The sequence below is a fragment of the Zootoca vivipara genome, chromosome 7 (genome assembly GCF_963506605.1).
Source record: "Zootoca vivipara chromosome 7, rZooViv1.1, whole genome shotgun sequence".
NCBI classification, from domain to species: Eukaryota; Metazoa; Chordata; class Lepidosauria; order Squamata; family Lacertidae; genus Zootoca; species Zootoca vivipara.
Window position 1 is genome coordinate 61,782,277 of NC_083282.1, and position 16,820 is coordinate 61,799,096.

At 41.6% G+C, this 16,820-nt stretch overlaps 1 protein-coding gene across 4 annotated transcripts in view; it reads right to left on the bottom strand.

Moving 5' to 3' along the window:
* SLC16A1 (solute carrier family 16 member 1) overlaps positions 1-16,820 on the bottom strand; it is a 48,081-nt gene that overhangs the window by 13,462 nt on the left and 17,799 nt on the right. For 3 of the 4 annotated variants that reach the window (XM_035122444.2, XM_035122443.2, XM_035122441.2), the window contains exon 2: positions 5,266-5,523. In XM_035122444.2, coding sequence (XP_034978335.1) covers positions 5,266-5,482 — 217 coding nt within the window. In that variant the 5' untranslated portion in view covers positions 5,483-5,523. Of the gene's footprint in view, positions 1-5,265; positions 5,524-7,303; positions 8,762-16,820 lie in introns of those variants that run through there. The other variant, XM_035122442.2, reaches the window with a different exon arrangement.

The following is a 16,820-nucleotide window of genomic DNA, read 5'->3' on the forward strand; positions in this document are numbered from 1 at the left end:
AAGACTCTGGGCGCCTCTCCCCTCTGCATCCCCAGCCCATGAAGAGAGAAGAGCAAGGGCTGGAGGAGCATCGATTAGAAATAGGACGATTAGAAAACGAATTATCTAAACTTTAAATGCAAATAATCACAGACGTCTCATTAAGTCAGTTTACGTGCTTGTTGTAACACTGAAGCAGGGAAGACTGCTGGTTGCCTCACCAACTGAATAAGGACAAAGCAGAGACTGTTCCCTTCCAAGGGAAAGTCTCATGCAACAACGTCACTTGCTTTTTGAGGCAAAATGCAAATCAGAAGTCTGGCCCACCAACACTGTAGTAGCATTGAAGCCAGATACCCAGCTCTGCTTCCAAAGGAGGAACTTATGCCATGTCATCCCAAAAGGGAAACATCAGGTTAGAATGTGAAGAGAATCGGCTGTTTTACAAACTGTTATACAGTAGTGCTTTTTTTTTTTAACTTGAGTAATATATGACAGATCTGTTCAGATCTATTTACTTTTGTGGTAAACACTAAACCTATCCTCCTCGGCTTGAGTGCCCTGCCACTCCCTTACCTTCCTCCCATAAAGTTGAGGGTGTTGAGTTAGGAAGCTTTCGCATTCCTTAACTTCAGCTTTCAGTTTCTTCTGCACTGAGGATCATGGTTTAATGCAAACTATGTTAGCTTCACCAGTACTTGAAGGTATCTTGTTTTGAAATGAACTAAGTTTAAGCCCTGATCCCTAATTAAGACAACTCAGGAAGTCCAATTAAGAGAAAGCAAAAGCTTCCAGACTTCTCGCAGCCATGCAGAACAGGGGAAGGGGAGCCATGGGGCAGATTAGGCTTGCTCCTTCCATTTAGCACAGGCATCCCCAACCTTCGGCCCTCCAGATGTTTTGGACTACAATTCCCATCATGCCTGACCACTGGTCCTGTTAGCTAAGGATCATGGGAATTGTAGGCCAAAACATCTGGAGGGCCGCAGTTTGGGGATGCCTAATTTAGCACATGGGTAGGCAGGAATCAGCGTGTTTTTACACTAGTAGAATGTGTGCTAAATTTAAAATGCATCTCTGGGTTATTTGAGGGGCATGGGAATTCGTTCATTATTTTTTTCAAAATATAGTTCGGCCCCCAACAAGGTCTGAGGGAAAGTGGACCGACCCCCTGCTGAAAGTTTGTTGACCCCTGATTTAGCATCTCATCCAAATGTAGCCAATAGGCTGATTTTTATCAGTGGTTTTAGGGTTTTTAAAGAGGTGTTTGCTTTAGTATCAGAAGCAAATGGAATATATATATTTGTTTTCTATCTGCCCTGAGAAAGTCTCTTGACTCAGCATAGCCTGGGCCCCTTTTTCCATGGCATGCATCAGTTTTGCTACAATTGCCATGGCTGAGATTCCTATTAGGCAGTAGCTTGGGAGGGAGGGTGTCTCTACCTTCTCCAACTACAGGACAATATCCCGGATCTGGCAACATACTGCATCAAGGCAGCCAAAACTCAGTCTTGTACCTAAGTTAGTAAAGGGTACAGTTTACATAACATTCTGTTTGCACTGTCTGGATTTTTGTTGGATACAGAGAAATGAGTTGGCATGGATGAGTGAGAGGAATACTGAGAATATGAGCGTTGAGAAAGAACATGAGAGTGAGGGGGGCAAGATACAGATTACTAGATACAGAGTACTATTCACTAACCAGGACCACTTCCCTGCACAAAAGGGGGGAGAAGTTGCTTTAAAAAAGAAAACTGGACACTGCACTCAATAGCCCCAAGCCTTTCAAATCCTGTATTTCAGATGCCTATGACAAATAATGGGATCTTTGTCCTGTAGCTTGAAAACAGACTGGAAATAATTCAGTTCAAATAAAATTTAAATCAGATGTATCTTGTTAGCTTCTCTATTTCTATACTGTACACAGAACATTCTATACACAGAACACTCTCTTTCAAATCAGAACCAGTGAAGGCAGTGAAGGTCCTGTGTGAGTGCCTGGAGGCGGTTGGAGTAGGAGATCTTAAAAGTGTTCTGAGGAGTTTAATTGAATTATATTATCTAGCCATTGTTAAATGAAACTAAGAATATGATCTAAGAGCCTGTACACATGAAACCATTACGTATTTAAAAGTCATCTAGTCTAAATAAAGCTTTCTTAAATGTTATATTAAAAGTGGATGTTCCTAGTTATTCCAGCTGGGTATCAAAACTCACAGAAGTGGTGGCTCAATAGAGGACAAAACTTACCTCGGGAATAGAGGCGACAGTTTGTGTCTTAAGAGTTTCACTGAGGAGGCTTAGGAGGATAACCTGGGGTGCCACAAAGTTGCCAGAGTGGAAAGGGCAAACTTTTGCAGTGGGGAATCAAACTGAGTGAGACCCTTTACTGTAGGCAAGAGGTTATTCCGTCAAACAGCCTAGAGTTTCTCAAGATACCAGGCCACGTAAGCTGGAAGACTCTCTTTACTAAGAAACCCACAAGTAAAAGGGGTTTATTTTTAAGGCAGCAGGAGAAGAGGGAGGGTGGTTTCACCCCTGGATTCCTGTGTCGCATTTTTAGCAATAGAGAGGGAGGACATTTCGTCACACCCAGCATCATAGAATACACCTTGAGGGTTCTAAGCCAGAGGGTTTTTGTTTCGTTTTCGCAATCTTCATAGCAGGAAACTTGTGGTTTTAAGTGCACCTTTCACACCAGGAAGTGGGGGAAATGCTTGACCTCACTGGTCACTCCCAATCAACAAATCCTACTTTTCTGGAACTAGGCATGTGAAGTTCAAACCAGGCCACCATTGCCTCAATGTTAGTATACAATTCATGTGCTTTCATGCAAGGTTTATACACCTTGCATGGTAGCACATAAATTATACACTAACATTAAAGCGATGTTGGCCTGGTTCAGATTTCTCTTGCATAAAAGTGTATTTAAAAATTTCACACTCTCACATTCTTCATTTCTCAGATTTATTTGTAAAGATCCTGCTTTATCAGGTCAAGACCTCTGAAAATAGTTAACCATGTATCACACATGTTGCACAGTGAGATGCCAGTAAGAAACATCCATAGCTTCTAAGGAGAATTAGAAGTCCCATCCTGCTGAGGAAGTGTGCTTCCACACGAAAGCTTATACCAAGAACAAACTTAGTTGGTCTCTAAGGTGCTACTGGACAATTTTTATTTTCTTTAGGTTAGAGTACGACAACTGTATATTGTTTCCCTGCTTATTTAACTTATATGCAGAATTCATCATGCGAAAGGCTGGACTGGATGAATCCCAAGCCGGAATTAAGATTGCCGGAAGAAATATCAACAACCTCAGATATGCTGATGACACAACCATGATGGCAGAAAGTGAAGAGGAATTAAAGAACCTTTTAATGAGGGTGAAAGAGGAAAGCGCAAAATATGGTCTGAAGCTCAACATCAAAAAAACTTAAGATCAAGGCCACTGGTCCCATCACCTCCTGGCAAATAGAAGGGGAAGAAATGGAGGCAGTGAGAGATTTTACTTTCTTGGGTTCCATGATCACTGCAGATGGTGACAGCAGTCCCGAAATTAAAAGACGCCAGCTTCTAAAGCAAAGCAGAGACATCACCTTGCCACCTAAAAAGCAGAGACATCACCTTGCCACCTAAAAAGCAGAGACATCACCTTGCCAACAAAGGTCCGTATAGTTAAAGCTATGGTTTTCCCAGTAGTGATGTATGGAAGTGAGAGCTGGACCATAAAGAAGGCTGATCGCCAAAGGATTGATGCTTTTGAATTATGGTGCTGGAGGAGACTCTTGAGAGACCCATGGACTGCAAGAAGATCAAACCTATCCATTCTTAAGGAAATCACCCCTGAGTGCTCACTGGAAGGACAGATCCTGAAGCTGAGGCTCCAATACTTTGGCCACCTCATGAGAAGAGAAGACTCCCTTGAAAAGACCCTGATGTTGGGAAAGATTGAGGGCACAAGGAGAAGGGGACAACAGAGGACGAGATGGTTGGACAGTGTTCTCAAAGCTACCAACATGAGTCTGACCAAACTGCGGGAGGCAGTGGAAGACAGGAGTGCCTGGCGTGCTCTGGTCCATTGGGTCACGAAGAGTCAGACACAACTAAACAACTAAACAAATGTGCTGTATGTCCAGCTGCCTCTGATAATGGTTCAGAAAATTCAGCCGGTACAGAATTCAGCAGCCAGGCTGCTCACTAGGGCAAGATGGTTTGGGAATATTACACTGATCCTGGCCAAACTGCACTGGCTGCCAATTAGTTTCTGGGCCCAACTCAAAGCGCCAGTTTTGACTTATAAAGTCTTAAATGGTTCAGGACAGCAGTGCCTCAGGGAGCATCTCTTCCTATATGAACTGGCCCAAACCCTGCAGTCATCATCTAAGGCCCATCTTCGTGTGTCTCCTCCACAAGAGGTACCAGAGGAGTGGCAACATGAGAACAGTTGTGGAATGCTCTCCCCTGGGAGACTCACCTGGTGTCTTCATTAGTATCTTTAGGCGCCATGCGATAACATTCCTTTATAACCAGGCCGCCTTTAGCTGATTGAGCATTCCATTGTGTTTTTTTAATGTATATGGGGGAGGGGGGAAACTATTGGTTTTGTTTTGTTTAATGTATTTTGTGTTCTCATCTTGTATTTTTATGTTGTGAACTATCCTGTGATTTTTGGACGAAGGGTAAAATACAAATTTAATAAAGAATAATAATAATTAGCTAACTTAGAGCCGACTCCTTACAAATGATGTCAGAGAGGCACACCAGAAAGACTGCCAGGTCAGAATTAAGCAGAGAAATAGTACCCTGGAAATATTTTGTTTTCAGCTTTGTAAAGGAGGACGAAAAGTTAGGTTTGGGGTTGGGTTTTCTCCACCCCACCCCCACCCCATTTTGGGTATCAAGAATTCATTCTACCACATGGAAAACTAAGGGTCACATCCACACCATTTATTTAAAGTGCTCATATATCATTTTAAGTCACTGCTTCTCTCTTACGAGACCTGAGAACTATAGTTCTGTGAGGGGTCTCCTAGCAACTCTGGACATCCTTAACCTACAGTGAATCTACAGTTCCCAAGATTCTTTGAGGAAGCCATAACAGTTAAAGGTGGTATAAGACTGATTTAAATATACAGTGTGGGTGTAAACTAAACAAGGTACCCACAACAAATCTATTAATGAATATTTCGCCTCTAACAAATTAAATTAGGAGTCACAATTATAATTAAGCCTCCACATATAACACAGTAAAGGCACGCAGCTTTATTTTGCTTGCAAACTTACCTCCTGCATACATAACCGCCAACATAATGGAAGAAATCCAGGACACTTTGCTGCTAGATGCTTCGAAGATGATTTCTATCTCTTTAAAGAATACCGTGATGGATTTTGGGAATGCATAGGAAAAGCCTATAGAGATAAAGGCACCAACAACTACTGCCCAGCCCCACCCTCCTTCTGGTGGCGTGTATCCCACGGGGCCTCCAATTGCTGGTGGCATCTTGATTGAAGTGGTAGCAAATTCAACTAGAAATCAAAGATCTGTGAAGAAAACAGAGTAAGATCATTAGGGTTGCGGAATCATTCCATTCCCCCCCCCTCTAAGTCTCTTGAAATGAGCCACATTCTACAAGCTGAAACTTCCCTAGTCTACACCTATACAGAAGCTTCTGAGAGGAACACTCCATAAATGAAATCCAACATTTGGATTTTGACTCACAGGGCTGTTTTTAAACAGCTGAAGAGTATAAAAACCAATAGAAATTAACACTAGCTTTAGGTTGCATTTGGATGCAATGCTTACACATGGTTTAGTGCTGTAAGAAAAAGCCTTGCCTCCCACTGGACTCCCCTTGCCTCCTCCAGTGCAGTCCTAAAGAGTTGTTTGGAAGGTCTATGGGAGGTTATGGCCTCCAAACCCGGGCAAACTGGTTATTTATGATTAATGAAAACAAAGAAATCAAGAAGTTTCTTAACTGTGGTTTGAAGCTGGCTTCTTTTTCACTGACCATTGTGATTAACCATAGCTTGTATGGGTTTGATGCTATGGCAAGCTGTGGTTATTTTATGAGAAAGGGGGGGGGGGAACTGTCCAAACTCCTCTTTGTGGCCACACTGGAGGGAAAGTGTGAGATCCCAGGGGGAAACAAGTTCATTCTCATTATGTAAAACAATGTTACAGCATTAAGTTCAAATCAGCATTGATTCTTTCTGGCAATTAGGTTTCTGAATTCCAGAACCAAATCGTATCAAAAGCTTCTTGTTTATGGGCATTTGAAATGCCAAGGCTGGATTTGAACAGCTCAGGATTATGCCACCCTGAAAGCCATGTCCATTTAAAGGCCAGAGACCACTACTGGCAATTGTTTCTTCTGAAGTTATTTACCTATTAGAGGAAAAACTAGTTTATAAAATTTGCAAGCTTAAGAATATAAGATTCACTTTTTAGGATACATGGTCTAAGCGACTAGAAATAAAACAGAATAGATTGTTCAGAATAGAAAATCTGGGATTTTCAAGTAAAATGAGTTAATAATAACTAGAAATATCTGGTGAATCTCTTTGTTCAGCATTTTCAGAAATACTAGACAATAAATTATGCTGTGAACCACCTTGAGATCTTTGCATGAAGAGGAGATACAAATTTAAACTTTAAAATATGAAAAAATATAAATACTGTTCATGCTAGATAGCTAGGTCCCAAAGTCAGAGATAGTTACACAAAACTTCGGCAATAAAACAGATGAATGAAGTACAAATTACAAGCAAGGAGAAGGACCTAGAAGTTGTATAATGGTTGCAAAAGTTTCTCACACAAGACATATCAATTACAAAGCATTTGGCTGGTGAAAGGGTTAGGAAATCATTGCATTTCAAGTCAACAGCTTACAATGAGCTTGACTTTCACAGAGGTTTATTTAGGCTACATCTTCTTAAAAGGGTCAGCAATCAGCACATGCTATCAGTCAAAATTATGGGAACCAAATCGCAAAGAACAGTTGGGTTCAAGAGTGTTGGAGTGTACCCTGGTTTCACTACAAACACAGTGACACACCAATTCAAATCATGCTGAGCCCGCTTGACCACCATAACACTATCAAGTCAGCCTGGTTTATAAGAAACCACACCCACCTCAACAACAACAAAAGTTCGCATGAATATCACAGCAGAAAAACCCACAAGTCCATATTGCTAAAAGGAGTACAAGGAGGCAGTATGGGAAACTAACCCAGAACTTCAGTATTTTTATCGCTTCTGCACGGCTATGACCACTTAGTAAATAAAATGGTTTTTAAAAAAGATTGAAGGAAATTGCACAAACCTTTTCTTCAACTCTGCCTAACACATTCCGCATCCTATTGTCACTGTGCACCTTCTCCTACAATCCTTTTTTAGATTATTTGGACTCCTATTGTTCTAGAACCACACTTTTCCATTTGGTGCTTTGAGGGACCCATTCTTAGCTACTTTGCCAGAAGCTCTCAGAACCCCTAATGGTAACTGCTCTCCATGGTAACATTGCCCAAGATTTTCTGAACCGACACCAGATACTCATCTATTGCCAAATGCTCTGCAATGCTGCTGTTGCTCGCTATTTCCTGCTACGCCTTTTGGGGTCAGAGGAATCACATTACACTGGGCTCCTGCTGCTCTGTATCTGTATAGAGCTGTATACAGAAAGATTTCTCCAGCTATACATTTCAGAAGAGGCAGACTCTCTCAGGGTACTCCTATTCAACTGCTGTTGTGCTTAACAACGATCATTCCTCAAGCTACAGAACTTAACACAATTTAAGTGTTTAAATCTAAGACCTTTAACTTGTCCAGAGAGCACACTAATTAGCTAAAACATTTTCTGAAAAGGTAAGAAGTCCTGCAGTACCAGTAGTATCAAATGAGTTCTCTTCCAAAGCAACTACTCTATTCCGAACTTTAAAATGGAAAGCGCAATGTTGGTGGTCAACAAAAGAGGTTTAAAGACGGTCTCAAGGCAAATCTTAAAAATGTAGTATAAACACTGACAACTGGGAAACACTGGCCTGCGAGCGCTCTAGTTGGAGAACAGCCTTTACCAAAGGTGTCATGGGCTTAGAAGACATTCGATCTCAGGATGCAAAGGAGAAATGTGCTAAGAGGAAGGCACGCTTGGCAAATCCACACCGTGATCAACTCCTGCCTGGAAACCAGTGTCCCCACTGTAGAAGGACGTGTGGATCCAAAATTGGCCTCCACAGTAACTTAAGGACTCATTGTTAAAACCGTGTTCATGGAAGACAATCTTACTTGGCTACGAGTGATTGCCAAAGAGAAAGAGAAGAGTGATGTCTCAAAGGACTGTTTCTAAACTAGATGGTAGATGGGTCTTAAAAGGTATCAAGACTCCAGAAAGAAAGGGTATGAAAGGGCACATCTGAAAGAAGGCAAGACCAGAAGCTGAGACTGAGAGTGGACAGGATTTTAAAGAACACATTTTCTGGTGTAGAAAGGTCCAAGAGCCCCGAAGGTCAGTAGACAAGTCTAAATTTAGCAGTGGCAGATAACAACAGAAAGTTCTGGTGGGTGCTCATGTGCTTTGTATAGGCTTCTTGAGTTCTGAATTCCTGGATGTTTTGGAATGTACTGTAGCTCATGCTGCAGATTTCCCACAATCATAGTGCCATTCTTGCCACTTTGGGGTATGCTGAAGCCTTAATGGGTGCTGCAGCACACTATTTCTCAACAGTAGCACCTTAGAGACCACCTACGTTTGTCATTGGTATGAGCCTTTGTGTGCATGCACACTGAAGGTGCATGTATCTGAAGTGTGCATGCACACGAAAGCTCATACCAGTGACAAACTTAGTTGGTCTCTAAGTGCTACTGGAAGATTTGGCATAAAAATTACTCCAAATATTATAATAACTTAGGGATGAGGAGATCCATCAGAAGCGCAGCATTCTGGACCCCCCCCCCCCAATTTTGGAGTCATTCCAGAGCAATTAATCAAAATGAGGAAGCAACAGTTATTTATTTTAAGTGGGGGGGGGGGACGACACACTAATTCTGTAGCAAACTTTGTACCTCTGGTTTTCTGGGTGGAAAAGGGGAGGCATAAGCAGAGAGAGAACCAGAAAATGGAAATATTTAACCCCAGGTCCCCAGATTTACTGATCCTGCACAAACTAATGGGCTTGCACAAACTTCAGTCTCAAGATAGTTATTTGTTTTTTAAATAAGCTCTACCAAAAGCTGTATCAAAAATCCTCACCACACTACCGGTAGTACTCAAGTAGTCAAATCTCATGAGGCAAAGCAGCCCTCAAAAGAAAGAAAAGTTTGCCCACCCTGAAATTTCTCTGTAATAAAACAGCTGCTTTGAGATCTTGTATCTTCAATCTCCCGGGACATTCTATACAAGATCTCAAAGCAGCTGTTTTATTACAGAGAAATTTCAGGAACAGACTGGAAAGAGAAGTTGCTGAATTGGAACTCATTGCCAAGCTTAAAACCATGGAGCCACCTGGGATGAATAGAGACATCGGATTCTTATCTCATTATGCATGATCAAGCTTTCTTTAGCGCCTCAGCCCTTGCTTCCCACCCCCCCCCAGGACTAATTGCAGCCATCAGCAGCCGTTAACAGCCATCCACAGGTTTACCACTCCCTTCAGCCCATCTCCCATTCCCACCCACCCCCACCACCCTCTGTATATATATATAAGGGTCTGACACTTCTGTTTCCAGTGTATCTGAAGAAGTGTGCATCCACACGAAAGCTCATACCAAAATAAAAACTTAGTTGGTCTTTAAGGTGCTACTGAAGGAATTTTTTTATTTTGCTTCGACTCAGACCAACACGGCTACCTACCTGTAATTAAACTACCTATGTGATTTTGACCATGATAGGCTTTTGTTTTGACAGCTTTATATTAAGATATTTTACTTTAAGGAGGTTAGGGGCATTATTCTAACCACTATCTCTTGATAAAAATGATGCTTTTGTCCTTATATTTAACTTATTTTGATATCAAAATGCAGAACCAGAATTTACAATGAAGATTCCATGCAAACCTTTAAGATCATTTTTAATTCTTAGCAACCACTAGCCATATTGGTTTTACTGTTTTTAATCAAGACTACCACAACACACAATGACAATGCATACAGTTAAGTCACATTTGAACCTTAAGAAAGAATTCACAAGATGCACACTAACACAAAACCCTTTTAACTATTCTCTCAAGCCCCCTTCCCACTGTGTATTAGGCGATAGCAGTTGTTTTTACCTTCATTCACCAGTTAAGCAAGCAGAAGTCTTAATACCAGCTAAGGTCAGTGTTCGAAAATCCCATTGTTCTAGGCACATTTTGTGACTGGGAAATTCATTGAGCTCTGGGCGCAGTACTGAGCCTAAAATTTCAGATTAAAACTGCAGAGTGGAAGGAGAAAGGAAGACCTTTTTCTGCCTCCCCACTTCCAGCTACACTCTGAAGACTGGAGAAAAGACCCTCTTAAGAATATTAAGGGGGTGGGCCGGGGAAGGACTAGACCAGGCATCCCTCCAGATGTTTTGGCCTAGAACTCCCATGATCCCTAGATAACAGGATCAGTGGTTGGGGAAAATGGGAATTGCAGTCCAAAACATCTGGAGGGCCGAAGTTTGGGGATGCCTGGACTAGACAGTGTGAAAAATGAGCATAATATTTTAGCTGCAGTTCATTCATTTTCAGCTTTGTATTCTTGTTATAAAAAAGCGAGCCTAGACATTCCGTTGTAGCGCCCACAACCTAGGTTTAAGGTGCCATTTAGCTCCTGGCTTTCATATCTTGGTTTCTAACACTGTCTAAGGGACACAGCAGTCTGGAAGACAGCTCAGATTTTTGATACAGGACTCAGTTACCCATAAGTATAATATGGAACAGACATGCTTGATCATTCCCAAGTTCTATATATAAAAAAGAGAGGAGGAAAACAACAACAACAAAAATGTGCTTTTCTTGAATTGTCCTAGGCATAGCAGCCAACTCCTAGAGGCCTAGGTGTCTTTGCCCCCCCCCCAATTAAATATTTGAAGAAGCTTCTTTTGCAAAGGGGGAAAGCTCCATTTTTGTTAGGATCAGCTCAAAGTTGTGCAGCTATTTTTGCAAATGGGAAAAGCCCCTGGGGGGGGGGGGTCAGCTCAGAGTTGTGCATCTTTTTTGCAAAGGGGGAAAGCTCCATTATTTAGGATCAGCTCAAAATTGCTGAGTTTCCTTGCAAAAGGAAAAAATCCTTTTTTTATGGGGTTCAACTTGCAGTTCTGCAGAGGAAAGGAAAGAGACCCATTTCTACAGTTTCCAGACAGATACAGTGGAACCTCGGTTTACAAATGCAATCCGTTCCATGGAGGCGTTCGTAAACTGAGGCATTCGCTCCCCGAAGGCACACTTTTGCCGATATAGTGCTTCTGCGCACACGCGTGCTGTGCAGAAACGATCTGCACATCCAATGCTGCGGAACCCGGATGTAAACACTTCCGGGTCCGCGGCATTCGTAAACGGAGGTGTTCATAAACAGAGGTAGTTTTAAACAGAGGTTCCACTATAATCTAATCAGCCAGTCACATGTCTCCCTCTGCAGACAACAACTGAGGCCTAGGCAAGGGGCCGAGAAGGGAGCTAGCTCTCTTATCTCCCTCCCGATCTCTTTGCAATCAGCTGCTGAGCGGGTTCCTTTCCATTAGCCTTTAGCTCTTTCTTAAAAAAAAAAAAGCATGATCAGCCTTTAGCCCCTGGGCAATTCAGATCCAGGGACCATGCATTCGCTCCATAAGACACACAGACATTTCCTTTTACTTTTTAGGAGGAAAAAATGTGCATCTTATGGAACAAAAAATAGGGTACATGGCAGTATGAAGTACACAAAATGCTTTATGAAGTGATGAGATGCTCTTCATGTAGAAGAGATAGCCCTATTTGGCATATAGTTATGGACTGTACACAGTTACCGTATGTTCAAAGTGAGCTACTGCTCAAAGTCAAGAGCATTTAACACAAGGACTTTCCTGCACTATAGCTTGCTATAGATATTGTTTTACTTTCACTCCCCCTCTATCACACTACCTAATATCAAAAGGGCTGGTATGTTAGGCATTTGCCTCATTTAGTGGGAAACAGTCCAAAGGCAAACTTTGAAAGTCTCATTACTATACAGTACACATTTGAGGATCACAGCCCTCTTAAGTTGAGCCCACGCTGCTTTATACTCATACCAAGACATCTTGAATTCCACTTTCGGTCAGCTCCATATATAGACTCGTAGTAAGTGGATATCATAAGACTTTATAGCAGATGCAGAGTTTTCTATCTCCTATCCGGGGAGATTTGGCTGAAACAGACCCTCCCAGGAAGAGCTACTCTTTTTCTCCCTATAGTGTACAGGGATAATTTGTGTATGGGAAGAATGTCTTTCATGAATAACTCTCTTTAATAACCACGATTCTGTCAGCCATGCCAATGCATCCATTCTCTGCTTCAGGGTGAAAGAGGAAGAGTGCAGGCTCTTGGAAACTAACTAATAAACAGTTTTAGCAATGTTGCAGAGAGGCAGGGATATCATCAACAACAGAGGGAAACCCTTTGCTGATGAAAGGTAACAATTTAAGAGACTTACTTCTATGTTTACAAAATAAAGAGCTGTCGTCAGTCAGCTCAGCAATGCCCAACCACTTTTTGTACTTCCACTGAATCAGACATTATTGCAAAATTGCAGCGAAGAAAAAAGCGCTTTATTAGGTGAGGTGTTGACCCACAGTTGGGAATACTTGCTTATGGCTTAATGTGTCAAAGCATTGTCTCAGTAGCACTAAAAGCGAGGGAGCACCCATAAGGAGTACCTTGGTTTTAAACCCTCTTTTGCTATGCAAATACTGATACTGAATGCATTAGAAGTTTTCCAGAGCTGGTCAGAGTTTCAGTAAATTCAGCTCAAGTGACACTGTGCTAGTTTATTGCTTTTTAGCCCCTAAGGCAAATTTGTTGTATACACTGTTTTGCAGGCTTATTTCCAGGCGTGTGGGGCTCATTTCCTTCTCCAGTCTAACATGAAAGAGAAAAGGCAATAGCCAGTTCAGACAGCAACTTCTACATGCAAAGTTTAAAGCACAACTTGTAAAGTCTCCAGCTTCATTTGGAAAACACTGCTACGTGTCAGACGTGCTTGGAAGTGGAATTCAGAGATACTAGCCAAGGATAGTTATTTTAAAAGCCGCATTTACAGTAAATAAGATGGTTGAGTCAAATGTGATGCTGTAAATGAATAAAAAGCATTTTTCCAGACTCTACAAATAAATGTTGGTACAAAGAGAAGAAAACACGAAGTTTCTACTTCAATTAGGGTGTTGAAGCAAAGCAGAAATTCCCAGGATGTTGCACAACAGGTTTTTAACTGTGCCACTTTATGAAGAAGCAAACTATGAAAGTGCTGTGTAATTCTACAATTATAAAGTACTGTAAACTCAGCAACATAATTATCTGACATAGAATTCTCTTTACAATTCTTTAGTGGAGAACACAGTAACAACTTTCTCGTATCTAAGTCTAGGAAGGAACACTCAGCTCCACATCTTGGAAACACACAGTTGTGTTTCCCACTCGCTAATGTACAGGACAGCGCCACCACAGAATATGGTACTGTATTCAAGAAAGCTACTACCATCCATCCATTCATTTATTTTATTTTACATTACATTAGATTTATATACCATCATAAGATCTCAGAGAGGTTCACAAGATAAAGTCCTACCTCACAAGGTTGTTGTGAGGATAAATTGGGGAGAACTATGCATGCTCCCTTGAACTCCTTGGAGGACAGGGTGCATTCTAAATGTAATGAATAGTAAGATTTCTACCATCCCAGAGAGAATCATGATCACCATATGAGCAGTTAAGTTTCATGTTCCTATGAGTTTTTCCATGAGATGGAATAATCTTGTTTATGGGAAGGAGTTTGTGCTGTCACCCAGTAACAGAAATGGTGCAACACAATCCTACACAGGTTTATTCAGAAATTGACCCCCACTGTGCTGGTGGGACCAGTAGTTAGGAAAATCACAGGATTGCAATGCTGAGTAAACACATGCAATTCTTAAGGCTGGGGATAGCCCAATGCAGTCTTCTATCCTGCCAGCAGGAGCCCTACCAGGTCATTACAGGAACAAACAATGCACTTCCTGTTCATTTGAAGGATTTCCACCCATCCACCACCCCCACACACAATTTCCCTCCCATGTACAACAATGAGAAGGAAACAGCTCCTAGGCTAGGATGATGTTCCCTTGGTTTAGGGGGTTTATCATGGAGGGGGGCACTGGGAAGGAATTTGACCCAAGCCTCCCTACTCCCTGAAAAATGCCTCCTGCACACCACCTTTTTGTCTTGCCCTACCTTTACCTTCACTAATCCTATTGTTCTACAAAACTATGAATACAGAAACAACCCCTTCAGTGCTAAGTTTCAAGAAGTTCACTGAACAGAATAGAAACAATATTTTTCTGATGTTTGGAGTAGACAGTATTTAAGTTTTTCATGTGTAGGCTGGGCTGACAGTCTAAGTTTCTTAATATATATATATATATTGTTTTTGTTTAGCCAAATTAGTTAACAAACATGGATGTTTGTTTAAGCAAATAACATATGCTGTAATGTTATTGTTTCAGTTGAATAAATCTATTTAAATTGTTATTGTTAAGGTAATGATTATTTTCCTCCTTCCTAAGTACAACTGTAAAGTTGTCCAAATATGAATGATTAACCTATTAAACTGGGGATAAAAAACTAATATGAAAAGTTGTTATTCTAAAAATCTTCATCTACTTGCATATTAAAGTTATACCAGCAAGAATTAGTCTTTATGTAGAAAACTATGATTTAAATCAAGCCTTACTGACTAGTGATTTAAATCGTGATTTAAATCGTGATTTAAATCAAATCCACCCTGCCTCCGAGTTCCATTGACACTCTCCACTCTCAGAGAAATCCCACATGTCCTATCCCCCTGCCCACCCACCCACCCTCCCAGGGACCTTGGAATTGCAGTGCCCACTGACTAAATCTGTATGCATCTGCATACAAACAAAGCTGTTGTGAAATATATCATTAACTTTTTCCAGCTTTTCTATAGTGCAGACAGAAGGAGGCACAAGTATGAAGTACCTCTGTGTCACCAAATGTTTTCTCAAAATCCAGCCCCTTCATTAAAAACTTTGCAAATTAGTACCATATTTATTAACAGCTAGTAACTTCCTTATCAGTGCAGGAACACAGGATCACATGTAAGCAGCCTTCAACAAGCCCAGTACAGTGGTACCTCGGGTTACAGGTGCTTCAGGTTACGTGTTTTCAGGTTACGGACCGCAGGAAACCCAGAAGTACCGGAAAGGGTTACTTCCAGGTTTCATCGCTCACACATGCACAGAAGCGCTAAATCACATATGCGCAGAAGCACCAAATTGCATCACGCACGTGTGCAGACACAGCACTGCAGGCTACGAACGCTGTGGGTTGCAGACGTGCCTCCGGCATGGATTATGTCCGCAACCCAAGGTTCCACTGTACCATATTTACTTGCACCATCTTATCTAGAGAGACAGTGTTGTCCTGTGTTTGTCAACTATTTTGCTACAGAAGCTTAGCTTTGTTTGGACCAAAGTTTCAGTAGGTGTTAGCTGTACATAAACAAGCTAATGAATATGGAGCATAACATGCCCATCTCCAGGGGCCCAGCTGTGCATGCCATTCACAGCCTTGACTTGCAGTAATGTTAGCTAGGCACTGCTCATAACATTGCTCCATAACTTGGCTGAACAAATGGAACAGTTGGAAATTTTAAGTTTCTGACTAAGTCTATATTTTTTTTAAAAAAACACCAAGCATATATCTATCTTGGAGGAAGATACTTCAGCAGTAATACCTAGGCCTCTGCTTAAAAAAGGGGAGAGGGTCTCCATGGACCCTCATTAAGTGGGAAGTTACAGAACAATGTCTAGCTTCTCCTTTCTAGTCAGAAGTCATTATAACAAGCTATGGCCAAGCAGCTTCAGGCACTCATGAATAGAATGGATTTTGGCTCGACTTCAGGGCAGAAAGTGCCTTTGTCTTCCTAGTCAACAGTCTGTACAGTATTGGTAAATAGGGGAAACATGGGTTTTGGCTCGACTTCAGGGCAGAAAGTGCCTTTGTCTTCCTGGTCAACAGTCTGTATTGGTAGATAGGGGAAACATGGGTTTTGGCTCGACTTCAGGGAAGAAAGTGCCTTTGTCTTCCTGGTCAACAGTCTGTATTGGTAGATAGGGGAAACATGGGCCAGTTACAAGCCAATTGTGCACTTCTATTTTTCCAGAAGGTTGATCCTGAAGGTGGTGCTGAGAGACTACTGTTCCTTTTCATGGGAGAGATCCAGCAAGGGATCCACAGGGATCTACTGTATTATGAAGCTAACTGTACCTGGGGACTGGGGTCAAAGTCTATTTGGTATGCTCCCTTCTTGTATTCTCATCAAAGACAGGTGAGTCAGTGGGTGCCCTGAACATCTTTCTAAAATCAGTGAGATACTCAATCCAGACTTACAAAGGTTGGCGCACTGCCTAGAGTGGCAGGATATATGCTGATCCTGGTTGGTGTCACAGTTGGTAAAAATCAGATTCACAAACCAGGAATTCCTCTAGATCCAAGTTTGCTTCTGGCATCCATAGCTGTAGGTGCTTTTGTAGGTTTGCTTCCTGGATACTTTTTTGTTCTGCTAGCTATAATTTTGTTTCCAGTCAAAATCAAAGGTGCAAGCCAACAAATTTAAGTCCAGCTATGCATCTTCATATCACGCAC